Below are 14,352 nucleotides of genomic sequence, written 5' to 3' on the forward strand. Positions count from 1 at the left end.
ATTAGAGGAATTCCTATTCATTTCAAGGTAATGGTGTCTTGTTTGCTTTATAACAACAGAAACCAAGTTAAGTACTAGTAATATTTTTATTCCTCAAAAATAAGGAAAAATAGGAAGTGTGAAATCAGTTTTCAACTAAATTTTACCATAGACTGTTTTCTTCAGTAATGCAGTGTTTATTTTTAAAAGATTGCACATGACAGTGATTTAATATTAGGTATTTAATAGAATGAACAAATGTTCTAATATGCTTCAATGCCCTATGGATATAGTAATTAAAATTTTGATTAATTTCTTAAATAGATTTTTTTCCAAATTATAATTAAATGTTTCCTGCTTTGTTTTTCAAAGAGATAGCTGGGTAGGTACCTCCTTCATTTTGCCAAAGTGTCTCTAGTAATTACGTAAATCTTCAGATTCATTACAAGGAATTTAGATAAAGCGATTATTTTAAAGGCTTTGGAAATATTACAACATATATTTCTAATTATCTCAAACCTTTGAGTCACTGAACTGCTTTTTACATCCCTTCCTGTTCTCCTGTATCTCAGACTGCCATTGGAAAGGAACCTGCAACTTTAAACTTCAACTCCAAGCAATTGAGTTTTGTGTGAAAGTAAATAAAGCACTCGGGTGTTGCCGTGGGTGACTTACAGCAGGAGACCTTTTGGGAAGAGTCATTGTGCTCAGGATAAAATCACTGCAATAGTTTTGAGCCTTTGGGCTTCTCAGTCACCATGAGAGCTAAAACCTAAGAGGGAAAAGAGAAGCCTTCATTAATCAGCAGGTAGAATTCCATTTAAATGAACCTGGAGGGACCACAGAATTACTATATTGGATCTCAGTCTCTTCAAATTGGAAGCCAAGTTCTGCAGAAAGTTACAGGAGTAGGCTTTCTCTTTTTATTATAGCAGACAAATTTGTACCTGGGAGCAATGGAGAGCAGGTCTCCCATTCCAAAGCAATAGAGAGACTAGCTGGCTTTGCCCTGTCCTGTCACTGCATTTGGATACAGCATGAGAAGGTGTTAGCAAAAGTTAACATTTCTAAATATTTATGTATTGTTATAGTTTAGGAATAAGAACATTTCTTAAGACATCCTCTAGTTTTGGGGTAGGAAATATTATTAATAATCTTACATTCACTAGCCAAGAGATATAGTGTATTCTGTATGCTGGAATACAGGAATGAATTTTATGTACATGATCATTATTAAAATGGAATTCTGCCTGTTACTTGCATAATGGAAAAAACTGCGTTTATAATTCTTAGAGATTTTCTGGTAGACCTTCTATTAAAAATATTCATGTAATTTAAAGAAAAATAAGACACCCAATTCTAAAAGTCAGCTTTTACAATTATAGCAACAAATGTAAATACAGGTGGCAATAAGTTGATCTCCATGAGGCTCCATGCAGGAGTAATAGCTCCAATTACTGTCACAAATGTTTGTAATTGTATCTATTGCTGCCAGACAATAAATGCTTTTTAATATAACAGGGCCATAAATGTACATGCTGCTGTTGTTTAAACAAAATACAATTTTCAGTAAATTTATCCTTGAAACACCTGCTATAATCAAAAAGAGGTGAATGCTATCAAAATAAACTGCCTGAATTAACTAGACACACATACATTTTTAGAACAGCCTGCATGATTACTCAACTGCCACATTATCTCAGAAAGAGGGAAAATACTCGCTGATGGACGTTTATAGCTAGCATTCTTCAAAAGAGATTGCACAAAGCAGCTATTCTTTGGGACCGTTGTATTATTTCAAGCAAGATGTTATTTTGTGGACTGGAAGTTGTATCTGCAAGGTCAGCTGTTTGCTTTTGGTTGTGTATTTGCTTTGTTGCATGTGGATCATGAATAGATACCAGATGGTGAGAAAGGTTCTTGTGCTTAAAATTATACTGCGTAATACAGCAAACGAACGAGTGGCTACCAAGTCAGTCTCCCTAATCAAAGTCAAGATCATCAGTACTTCTGCCATCGTCCTGTTGAGGGCTCTGGCTATTGTTGAAGCATGACTGATGATGCCTTCTTCTCTGTTTACCCTGACTGTGATAAGTGTTTAAACTTGAACTAGTAAAGGGCACATGGATCACACATTAAAAGAGATGGAAGAATTTTTTGACTTAGTGATTACCATTAGCTGTAACTAAAGAGCATCAGCTGTGGTGGCTGATTACAAGGAAATGACCAGTGGAAACAGCACGCTTTGTTAATACTGCAGAGGCAAGAAACCAATGCCTCACTGCCCGCAGACCTCAGACAGACACCTGTGATTGAGAGTGGTGAATTAATATATATTGATTATAATTAAAATGTCTAGACTGCCTAAATATTTCATTATTGTAAAGTATGATTTAATGTTTCCCTTGAATTGCTTAATATAAAATATGAATTGAAGCAGAAACCATTTGTCACATGGACCTTCATGCAAAATGTAGTTTTTATTGGCTTGACTCATTTTTTCCAATCCAATGTTAGAGTCATTCTCACTATTACTGTGTTTTATTTGAAATTTCTTAGTATTTGAGCAAAACTTTATTCCCATGGCTTTTGTTCCATTATTTTTGCCTGTTTCTTTATACCAAAGAAATGACGTATGTTTCTTGGTTCTTTAAAAATGTAGAAGATAACTGTTTTATGTTTGCTTGCTGGAAGGATGTTGAACATCAGTCTGAGATCTAAGTTTTGATCATCAGATTCTTAAATTTAGGTTCAACAGTTGTTGGAACCTTGACACAAAAATAAGAGTCACCTGAGAAGAGAGAGTCTCAATGGATTGCCCACATTAGATTGGGCTGTAGCCAAGTCTATGAAGAATTGTCTTGATTGTTGGTTGATGTGGGAGGGCCCAGGCCACTCTGGGCAGTGGGACTCTGGGGAAGGTGGTTATGGGTTGTGGGAGAAAGCTATCTAAACTCAAGCCTTCCTCCATACTTTCTGCTTCAGTTCTTGCCTGGGTTCCTGCCCTGACTTCTGTCTGTGATGAACTGTGACCTAGAACTGTAGGATGAAATGAGCCTTCTCCTCCCTGAGGTGCATCTGGTTATGACATTTATCACAGCAGACAAACATACCGGAACAAGTGTCAAGTGTATTCCTCAGCTCTCCACAGTAGTTACTCAGTATCACATAAGAGCTCATTTCTAACGACCTGTGAGTACTTGCTTCGTAAGATCTCTTCCCTGCCCTTGTCTTTATGAAGCCTACTAGCCTTCAACAAGCTCTGTGTAGTCATATAAGAAGCGTGTATAGTGGGATAGCCATAGTAACAGGTCTTAGTTAACACAGGAAAGCTCCTTAGTAGCTCATGGTAGTCAATAGTGGTAACCTCTGTGCACAGTTCAAGTGTGATTGTATAACAAGTTATTACCTTTAGACACTCTGGATCTCTAGTTTGAATTCAATTATAGGCAGGTGTGAAGTTGTGTACAAGGTTGGTTGTTTCTCTACAATGAAAAGAATATCTACAAGAGAGGAATTTCTCAAAGAAACCTGTCTTTACTGGTGTAATTATTCTCTCACACACACCCCAAAGCAAATTGACTACAATATACATTTCACTTACATATAACAATTGCCTCCTGTCCTACAGAGTATGTGTTCAAAGGTTGCTAGTGGCCACTTGTGCCTTGTCACAGGTCTGAAATCAGTGAAAACTTCCTACCATGGATTAAAACTAGGAGTCAAAAGAAAATTTTCTCCCTCTCATTTTTAAATGTAATTTGTTTTTTACACACACACACATATATCTATATATATCTATCTCCTGCTCATCCCCCCAGCCACCCTTCCCACAATCCTCCCTCCCCTTCCCTTCTGAGTGGGTTGGGGTCCTTTGGGTATCATCCCACCCTGGCACTTAGAAAAAGTTGATTTTTCTTTAAGTCATTTGTCAAATTGATGAGACGCTGACTGATGTAATAGCTTATTCCACTTAACATAATGTCCTCCGTTCCATGCAGATGCTAAATCCTCATTCTTGCTACAAAACACTCTGTGGTGATTATGCACATTCTCTTTATGCGTTGCTCCAATTTCTGTATTCCCCCGACATGTGCCCCTTTCAATTTCATGCTCTCTCTATTTTTTAAGAACTCAAATGAGTCCAACTAATACTGGATTATATACATATGGCTTTGGGGACACCCCTAAAGAAAACTGATCTTCTTCCTCCAGAAGCCATCGGCTGGCTGTCAGTACCTACTGTGCTAGGGGTAGAGGCTTCCTTGCCTTCCGCATCCATGCCAGGATGCTGCCTGACTCGATTGTGTGCAGATATTGTTTAGGCAACTGCTGCTGCCCTGTGTGTCCACTGTACATAGAACATGCACGCCACAATGTGCACTGAGAGGTGAAAGGTCAACATCATGGGATTAATTTTCTCTATCCACCATTACATGAATTGGACAAAGCAACCATAGGTCATTAAGCTTGCTTGCATAGCAAGAACCTTTACCCACTGAGCCATTGTGCTGGTTTGATAGATTTCATTTGACCATGGTGAGGTGTGTGTGTGTGTGTGTGTGTGTGTGTGTGTGTGTGTGTGTGTGTACATAAATACATACATGCAAACATTGAAATATAAATGCTTTGAGACCAAGACCTACCCTGCACCTGGAGCTCACAATTTCCGCTAGGCTGTCTGGCCAGTGTGCCAGTGTGTCTTCACTCACACACCCCCAACTCCAACACTGGAGTTACAGGTCAGTGCCTGTGTGCCCAGCATTGGCAGAGGCCCCTAGCTTAGATACTCATGCTTGATAGCAAGCGCTTTCCCACTGAGTCATCTCCCCGGCCTATTATACTTTATATTTTATTGTGATTTGTCTATATTTGATAAACTGCTTGTTCAGATTAAAGTCCTTTCCTTATTTTATTGAACTTTCCAATTTTTGTATATTCATTAAGCCTTCTTTAAAGTCATCGTTTGGAATCATTTTTTCAAACAAGTCATCTGGATGTTTTCACTGCTTAGGCCTGTGGCAAGGCACAAGTGTTTTAGGGTCCATTGCTAGAAAGTTATTGTGTTCCATTGGAGGCATGGTTTATCCTTCTTTATCATGTTGTATATATGTTATTTGTGTATCAGGTCTGTTGACACTGTCAATTCATTAGAGGGCTGTTATAGCAAAAGGCTTTTTCTCCTAGCAGTATGTCCTATGATATCCGCTGTGTATGGTACATTGACTTATGTCTAACAAGGGCATGGTAGTACACTCAGTGAATATATTCTTCAGGTGTAATCTGTATTGGCAATGCCTATATGTATCTAAGTGGCCTCCACTGCAGGAGTATGCAGTATTGCGTGGCCTGCTAAGATGCTCCCGCCTTGGATGGGGTAGGTCACCAGTGGTCTCTGAATAATAAGTAAGCAGTGAGGCCAGGATCTCCATCACTTTCTGAAGGCTGCACAGAGGAAGAGTGGCACAGACAGGTTCAATACCAAACATTAGGCCACCTATTAGATTATTGTATGCATGCTGAGTGGAAGATCAGGCCACCCTGGGGGCCTTTGGCAGATACAGTGTTCCTGAGAGCAGGAACAAGATTTTTTTGGTGTTTGTCGGCCCCTTGCTCTGGACCTCACTAGTGGCTTAGGAGGAGGAAGACCCCTGCTGCTTATCCATGGCTGCAGACGTGCTTCTGCGAAGGTAGAGTTATGCTTGCTTCCCAGTACCTCACTGAGTCTAGCTCTCCTAACGCCATTTCTCAGCCACGTCCCTACTGGACTTCAGTAGTATCCCTGAAGCATTCTTGTAGAATAGCACTTTTTTTTTAGTCCTTTTCTGTTGAGGAAAGTGTGTCAAGAGCTCCCCTCGTTAGCTACCTTGCTGATATCACCTTTCTTTTAAGTTATTAATTTTTAGTGTGAAACCAACCTTGTATCTTGAAATAAATTCAGAATAAACATAAGTTGTTATTTTATCTTTTTCATCACTAGCTACATTTGATTTGCTAATATTTTGTCTAGTATATTTTTAAATTCTTTTTAAAAGGTATAAAAAGTATTAATCTATGATTTGTTGTTTGGTTGGTGTTGACTCTAGAAACCTTTGTCAAATTTTAAGGTATTGATTGCTGTATGGGCCTCATGAAACAAATTGATGCTTTCTCTTCACCTCCCTTTCTCTGCCCCCCTTCCTCCACCTCCCTTCCTCTGCCCCACTTCCTTACCCCTCCTTCCCCTTTCCACCCTCCCTTCTTTCTACATGGTGGTAGACTTGTACAAGATTGTTCTTTCCTATTTAATTAAATGTTCGAGAAAATTCACTGATCAAGCCATCTAAGTCTGGATATTTCCTAATGAGAATGTTTTTTTTTTTTATTGTATTTGCTGATCCTGTGAACATTTTAAATTCATTTTATGGCATAAGCTCTTGAAAATTTTCAAAGATTAAGACCTATGTTAACTTTGTCTTATAATAACAGAAGTATAATAAATAGCCAGCTTATATAGAGAAAGGTTTGTTTGGGTTATAGCCCAGGAGCTTCCCGTTGGCCCTGTTGCTGTTAGCAGGCAGCTTACTGTGTTTTACTTTTGTCCTAGAAGTGTGGTAAACAGCTCATCTCATGGCAGGAGCATGGGAAACAGAACAGGCCGGGATTCCACTGTCCTTCTCAAGAGCCTGTGCACAGCAAATATCTCTCACGAGGCCTCACTGAAAGTTTCTTTCCCTTCCTAACACCTCCTAGACATGAAGCCCTACGGCTTGAAACACTTAGACTCTAAAGTTTAGAAGCTATTAAAATCCAAATTTTACTAATCAGATTAAAGTCATCCTTACCCCTCTTGTCCTTATTGGGGATTCTGTGTTTTGATACTTTTGTGTAGGTTTATGCTTGACAATGAATATTTACCTGTGTGACTTGGGGCTTTTACTTAAAAATAACTAAATCTTAATTTCTGCACCTGAGTAGACTCTCTAAGCAAAACATATGTACTGATATTCCAATAGTCTCTAGCATGTTTACATATATTAAATGTTAAGCTTATTAGCATTGTAGTTGTTTTCATTAGATTTAAAGAAACCATAGGATTCATGTGACTGTTGAGATCCTATTCTACCTTAAAGCAAAGAAGCAGAAACTCTTCTGACTAGTCAATATGTATATATCTGTATATACCTATGTGTTTATGTATGCATGTGTCTGGGTTTTTTTATTTATATGAAGAGACTCCATACCCACAGCAATTATTATAAAGGAAAACATTTAATTGGGGCTGGCTTACACTTCAAGGGTTAAGTCCATTATCATCATGGCAGGCAGCATGCAGGCAGACATGGTGCTGGAGAAGTAGTTGAGAGTTCTATATCTGGATCCTCAGGCAGTAGGAAGTGACAATGACACACTAGCCAGGCTTGAGCTTCTGTGACCTCCCCTAGTGACACGCCTTCTCCAACAGGTAAGGCCATACCTCCTAATAGAGCCACTCCCTAGGGGTCTATGGGGACCATTTTCATTCAAACCATCACAGTATGTATGTATGTATGTATGTATGCATGCATGCATGCATGTGTGATATATGTGTATATACATATATTATGCATGTGTATATCTATATTTTATATTATATATGCATATGCGTATATCATGTACATGTGCATATGAGTGCATTGTATTATATGTGTGTATATATAATATATATGAATGTATGTGCATGTATTGGGTACATACATGTATATAAGTGTATATTATATGTATGTATGTATGTATACACATGTGTATAGACACATATAGCTACTGAAGCTCATTTTTTTGTACAAAAGTTCAATAATCTGTCTGGGTAAATTGTACTTTTGTTTTAGAGATAGTCCTTGCAGGGTGTTTCATCTGGAGCAGATTAGAAGCAACAAGATTGCCTGATGTCTATACTTTAGCAAAACAAACAGGAAAATGATTTCCATTGGTGTGCATGTTCGAATAGGGAGTCCTCAAGATCTCTTTTTTTCTTATGGAAATTGGGGCACAGGGTAAGAAAATGAAAGCAACTGCTTGATGTAAAGGGAATCTGTTGATGACAGAAAGGGACATTTGGTTTCCTTTTCAGTTAACAATAAACTGTGAAAATCAAACAACCTCAGTTTGTTCCCCAGCCTGTGAGTTGGAGGACAGGATTTCTTCTCTTACACACTACAGTAACCATGAAAACTTCCAGAGAAATGCTGAATTGAAACCAAGCCTTAATGGGGAAAATAAGATTAACTGTCTAAAATAAGAGCTCTAATACAGACTTTTATATTTATTAAAATGCAACTGCAAACCAGCATTGCACTGAGATTTTGCTGGTAATTATCCATAGTAGAGCTGGGACAGAGACAGAGAGGGCAGAAGAGAAAGGAAGGCAGAGAGCAGAACAGAGGGTCCATTGTTGTCCTTGGGAAGTAGTGATTCTCGCCTTGGGCCCTGCTCCTGCTTTGAAGAAGCAAGCGCTTCAGTAGAGCCTGTGAGCTTCAGTAGAGCCTGTGAGCCTGTTGGCTCTTCTGTGTGGGGCGTGGCTTTCCCACACACCTACAAGAATACATCCCAGCACACAGAAGGATCCTGCTTTGGCTTCTGTGCAATGAGTTTTGTTTTGTTTTGTTTTGTTTTGTTTTAGCACTGTGTCTGTCTGTGAGTAAGGAAGCCCAGACTGGATTTAAGATGGAAGGGAGGGTCTAACGTTTTACAAGTTATATGTTAATGAAATTTACATGTAGATATACAGCCAGCCCTTACTCATCATGGTCTAATCTTTGCCTCCTTTCCCCGACAGTTCCAGAGAAACCTCCCCCAACCCCCACAAAAAGAAAAAGAAGTTAAACTAAATCTACATGTGCAAAAGATATCAGTCAGGTGTTGTTCTGAAGTGCAACTCAGAGAACCATGTTGCCACCACAGTCACCTAACAGCTGCAGCCAGATCGCATCCATTTTGATTGTGTGCTGTACTGTGAATCACCAGCGATAGATACTTCTCAACAATTCTCCACGTTGTGAAAGGGGCCGATTCAGAATATAATTCAGTGCCCGAGAATTTAGAGTGAGGAAAGGAATTATGCTTACAATGCCTTTGTTATTTACCCCCTCACAAATGATAGAATTATGAGGTTTTTGTATGAGAAGATTTTGAAAAATAACAAGCTGAAGTCCTAGGAATAAAAACAGATGATCGCCCCCAGCATGCTGGAGACCTAGGGTTCAGTCATGAACACTGCCAAGAGAAGGTGAGCCTAAGAAAGTGGTATGCTGGCTCATTTTCCATCTCCGGCCCATTGAGAGAAAACATTTGCAAAAATAGGTGAAACAGGATCTTCCACAGACTGAATAAATGCTTAAAGGAACCCAAGAATGTGCTTCGGAGCACTTGTGGATAGGTGGCCAGTAGACTTCAGGGGCACACACTCCTCAGTGAATATGTAACAGAAAGAGGTCTCAGTTTAACTTTATATACTCTTGGCAGTTTCTTTTGTCACATAGAAAATTATGATATGACATATGAAAATCCATAGATGTGGAAGTACATTTTCCAGACAGAATGAACACTGGAAACTAACTAAGAGTTTTCTTCACTATAAAAAGTGTATACGTTGCCTGGTGGTTGGCAACACATGCCCTTAATCCCAGCACTCAGGAAGCAAAGGCAGGCAGATCTTTGAGTTTGTGGCCAGTCTTGTGTACAGAGGGAGTTCCAGGATAGCCAGAGCTACACAGGAAAACCCTTTCTCAAAATAAAAACAAAACAAAACAAAACAAAACCGTGTATATGTAATGGTCTGCTCTGCAACCAAACCTCCTCCGAGCCACAGTGGCTGACACTAACAGTAGCGCATCATCCTTGGGCCAGGTAACTAATGTATGGTCAGCTGCAGCTTAATTCCAGTGAGACCTCGCACTTCTCAGTCCCAAGCTCCAGCTGAGAAACTTCTGAGTAAGGCAGCCTCCTTACTTTGGCTGATAGGACATGGACACTGTTTTAGATGGATACCTCTCCCAACTTCTATACAGTCCACCATTGCACTGAAAAGAACCACTCAGCCTAGACCAGCATCAGTGGATGAGGGAAGGAGATGTCTCCAGTTGGCAGCCAGCCAGTCTCATAGAACGCCATGGCAGTGATTCTCAACCTGTGGGTCCTGACCCTCTGGCAGGGTTGGAGCGGAGGGGCAGAATGGCCTTTCACAGAGGTTGTATATCAGATATCTTGCACATCCAATGTTGTGTTACAATTCCTTACAGTAGCAATGAATTTATTTTATGGTTGGAGATCACCACAATATGAGGAACTAGATTAAAGCCATCTCAGCATTAGGAAGGTTGAGAACCACTTCTCTATAGGGAAGGGAGAAATGGATCAGAAGGGATGACAGCGACTACTTATCTCTCCAAATCTTTGCATTTTAAATATGTAAAATTGCATTAAAGTGGCTGTAACTTAATGTATCCTCCACCACTGTTGGAATTGCTAGCATTGTTGAATAGCTCCTTTTAATGTTACTTATTACTAGAACGCAGGTAGGCTTCAAGTTCTTACATATCATTAAACCCATCACTTCTCCATTCTTACCACAAAAACCTGTGTAAAGCTTTCAGCCATCTCAGCTGACGGGTCTCAAATGTATGCCTCCCCCTTTTATACTCATGTTTTCAAAATGTTAGTTATAGTTAAAGTCACCTCCCACCATAACTATGTTAAAACCTGTTCAGAAGCTTCTTGGACAACTATGAGATTTTTTTCCTCCCTTTTTCTTCTGATAATTAATATGATAAAATGTTCTAGGAAGCTTAGCAAATTTTAAAGCATGAAAATTAAATTGTTCTATATTCAAATTCATGCTTTAATGTAAAGCACAACATATATGCTACTAACTTTAAATATCTAGTCTTTTGAGACGTATTTTCTATTGTCTGTATGCTATTAAGCATACAATTTTGCTAGTCATTAACAGGACAAGAGCTGAACATTTGATATATGTTAATGTTTATAATGTAAAATACAGAGTTTTAAGTCTCAAAATAAAACTAGCCTCTTTCCTGACTTGGGTGTTGAGCATCTGACGTTACCTATGTGTTCCGCTATATATCTTCCCTCCCCTGCCCTGGTGCCTCCCATCCTCCAGTCTATGGTCTGTCCTTAGCTGGTTCCTGCCTTTCTGGGAATTCTTACCTGTGTCTATCTCTGAACAGTATATTGCTGAGTTCTTGGTTTTAAGGCTTATAAAAATACCTTCATACTGAGTGCATTATTTTTAATAGTAGAATAAATGATACAATATTAGCAATATATTTTATGGTGTTTTACTTTAACTAAAAATGTTTGCATAAATCTATGTGTTTCCAGTTTAGGGTGGGTATATTTTCCAGAGTTAAACTGTTGGATTAAAAGATAAGAATATTTTAAATGCTTGTCTGCTTCTTTTAAAAATCAGTATTCAAGAAACGTGTCCGTGAAGATTTTAATAAAATACATATTTGGATTTTTCTGGCAACTAATTCTAAATCATAGCTAACTTTGTATTTTAATTCCCTATAAAAACTTAGAGAAATCTAACAAGTCTAACCCCAAATTCCTTGGTATTTTGGCTTCCGGAAGTCTGTCCTGATTTTGTTATGGGCTGCATGACTTGGTATTCTGTTCCTTTGTCAATCTAGGGCCCTCAACAGCTCTCCCTCCACTTCCCACCTCCACCAACCACTTGCACTCACAAGTCACCTGCTGAGAACGTCCTACCTGCCATGTCACTTGGATATATCCTTCTCTTCCATTCATATCTATGTGAGCTGGACCACTGCTTGACCTTCTAACTGGTCTCCCACCAGGCTTCAGAATCTTGATCTTCCTAGTGGTCCAATAACCTATCACTTTTTCAAAACACAGACTTGACTTGTAAATTCAACCTGAAACCTATAATAGCATACCCTTGTCCACAAGGTGAAGCTATGATAGGAACAAAGCCCTGTCACAGTTCATGCTACCTCTTCCTTTGGTTTGATTTCGCCACGATCAATCTCGTCTACCTCCCACTGCAGACTTTGTTGCTTTATACCTACACTGATATGTTCCTCGTGTTCTTCCTGTTTGTATTACAACCTCAAATGCTCAAGACGCTGAGGGACCTAATGGTTAATGCTGAGGAGAGAGTCTCGAAGGTCCCTTCCAGCCTTTATATCTTGGGATGCTATGTTCAGGATACAGAAAGACCTGGGGACAACTAGTGCTCATTCATTCTTTTTTTTTTTTTTTTTTTTTTTTTTTTTTTTTTTTTTTTTTTGTGCTTCTTACTAGTGTCAGGTGGCTAGCTGTCCTCTCCTTACCCCTGAGCTGGCCGTAGGCGTCAGTCGGGAACTTAGATTGCTGTGTGCATGGCTTCAGCTGTGCCCTCTTCTGTAGCCAGGTCTCTGATTGCAGTTAGGTGTGAGATTAGATGAGTCTTGAAGCTCTCTGCAGCTTAAATATATTATAACTTGATATTTGGTATGTTTGAAGCACTCAGGACATTTTTACACCCTGTCGACGTGGGTGTCTTTCAGAGTAAAAACATCAGTAGTGTGAACTATTCACATTTTTTTTTCTTCAGAAAATTGTATAGCCACAGCAAGCAAGCCTGTCAGTTTATGCAAACAGATAGTGGGACTGAGCCTAAGTCCCACCACTGTCCTCAGTTTGCCTCTTATGACAGACATTGCTGAAGTCATTTATCGCTTTGACTTATAATGATATAAACTGAAATAATTTGAAGGTATCTTTAGGGGATTACACAGTTGACATCAATTTAAAATGATTCCAGTAGCAGTAGGCTCTAGCAATCAGTATAGACTTCCTTGATTAGGGACGGAATTCAGAAGTCTTGCTGAAGACTCCTGAATGAAAGCCCATGTTCATTTCCAAGAGACAAACTAATCTCTGATACATGATATTTGAGTAAAGAGTGGAGAGTTGCTTCTGGCAAACGTAATCGTTACTGCTTAAGCAAGTATTTCTTTGCTAATAATTAGATTTTTTTTCATTTTGATGGGTAGTCATAAATATTAACCACCAGCCGAGCAAGAATAATTTGTATTCAAATTACCAGATATCACTCTGTGAACACATAAAATAATTTACATTCACTTAGGACTTTTATCCTAAAGTGCCCTATGCTCTCTTTGCATCCTGATTGCAAGCTATATATAGGACTCTGCCACCTAAAATAGGACAGCTACCAAGTAATCAAGGTAAAGGACACACCTTCACAGCAGACAGGCACAAGGTGCAAATGTGGTATTTTGTGCTTCATTCCTGTGTGTGCTTATACCAATAGGATTGGAGGATCCATGTTGACCAAATGCACCAGCACAAAAGTGGGATTGAATCTGCTCTGAAGGAGACCAAGGTATGCGAATGACTTTAGACAAAACAACAAACAAACAAGCATGCATTTACTCATCTAGGCCTAATTGTGAAAGAGCAGGAAAGGAGAACAGATATCATCCTTATCTTTCAGAATATGTTTAATTGAATATTCCATAATACATCTTCACATCTCAATGATTGCACCAAGTAAAGCAAGCTAGTTAAATAGAAGCTACTTATAGTCAGATGTGGTAGTACATATGCCTACAATTCATTTGTATTTTAAATATGTGCATGGCTATCACATTACACACATATAGCTAATAGATGTTTTAGATACATATCAATCTTTCTCTTGATTGCCAACGTTATATGAACCCCAGGCTGACAATGGCTAGGACTTGCAGCTCCCAGAGCCCTGTTGCCATGGTAGAAGTGGGATCTTTAGAGAATGCCATAAAGAAGCAAGTTGAATGCAAAGCTGTGGGTCCCAGCTCTAGGTAGTCATATTATTCCTTAGCTGCTTTGATTTTGAAGTTTACATACAACTTATTGCTATGTCATAAACCTTAGGCATGCATGGGAACAAGAGATCGCTCACACTACCAAGCTCCCCTTTTCTGAAGACAGGGTCCATGAGTAACCCATGGGTGGTTCCCTTGCTTCAGCCTCCAAGCTCGTTGGATTACAGGACTGAACCATCACATCTGGCTTCTTTTATGAAAGTTATGGTGTGACTAAAGTGTTTCTCATCATAGAGTTTGTTGTTGAAATTTCAAACTGTCTTCATTTGTGCACATTTGTGGATTGGGTTGAAGAGTATTTAACTTATTTTTACCAGTCTTGAAAAACTTACTTATTTTGTCTTCTAAAATCCCATGGTTTTCTAGGGGTTTTTGGACAAGCTCCATAATGAAATTAGCAGGACTCTGGAAAAGATTGGCAGCCGAGAAAAGTACATTAACAATCAACTTGAGCACTTGGTTCAAGAATATCGTGGGGCCCAAGCCCAGCTAAGTGAGG

The 14,352-nt window shown here is 39.1% G+C and overlaps 1 protein-coding gene across 1 annotated transcript in view; it reads left to right on the top strand.

The window, feature by feature from the left end:
* The window catches only part of Ift57 (intraflagellar transport 57), a 65,833-nt gene that overhangs the window by 45,804 nt on the left and 5,677 nt on the right, over positions 1–14,352 (top strand). Inside the window, exons 7-8 of the mRNA NM_028680.3 lie at positions 13,298–13,369; positions 14,220–14,351. Coding sequence (NP_082956.2) covers positions 13,298–13,369; positions 14,220–14,351 — 204 coding nt within the window. The remainder of the gene's footprint in view (positions 1–13,297; positions 13,370–14,219; position 14,352) is intronic.

Source organism: Mus musculus, chromosome 16 (genome assembly GCF_000001635.26).
Source record: "Mus musculus strain C57BL/6J chromosome 16, GRCm38.p6 C57BL/6J".
Classification (NCBI taxonomy): domain Eukaryota; kingdom Metazoa; phylum Chordata; class Mammalia; order Rodentia; family Muridae; genus Mus; species Mus musculus.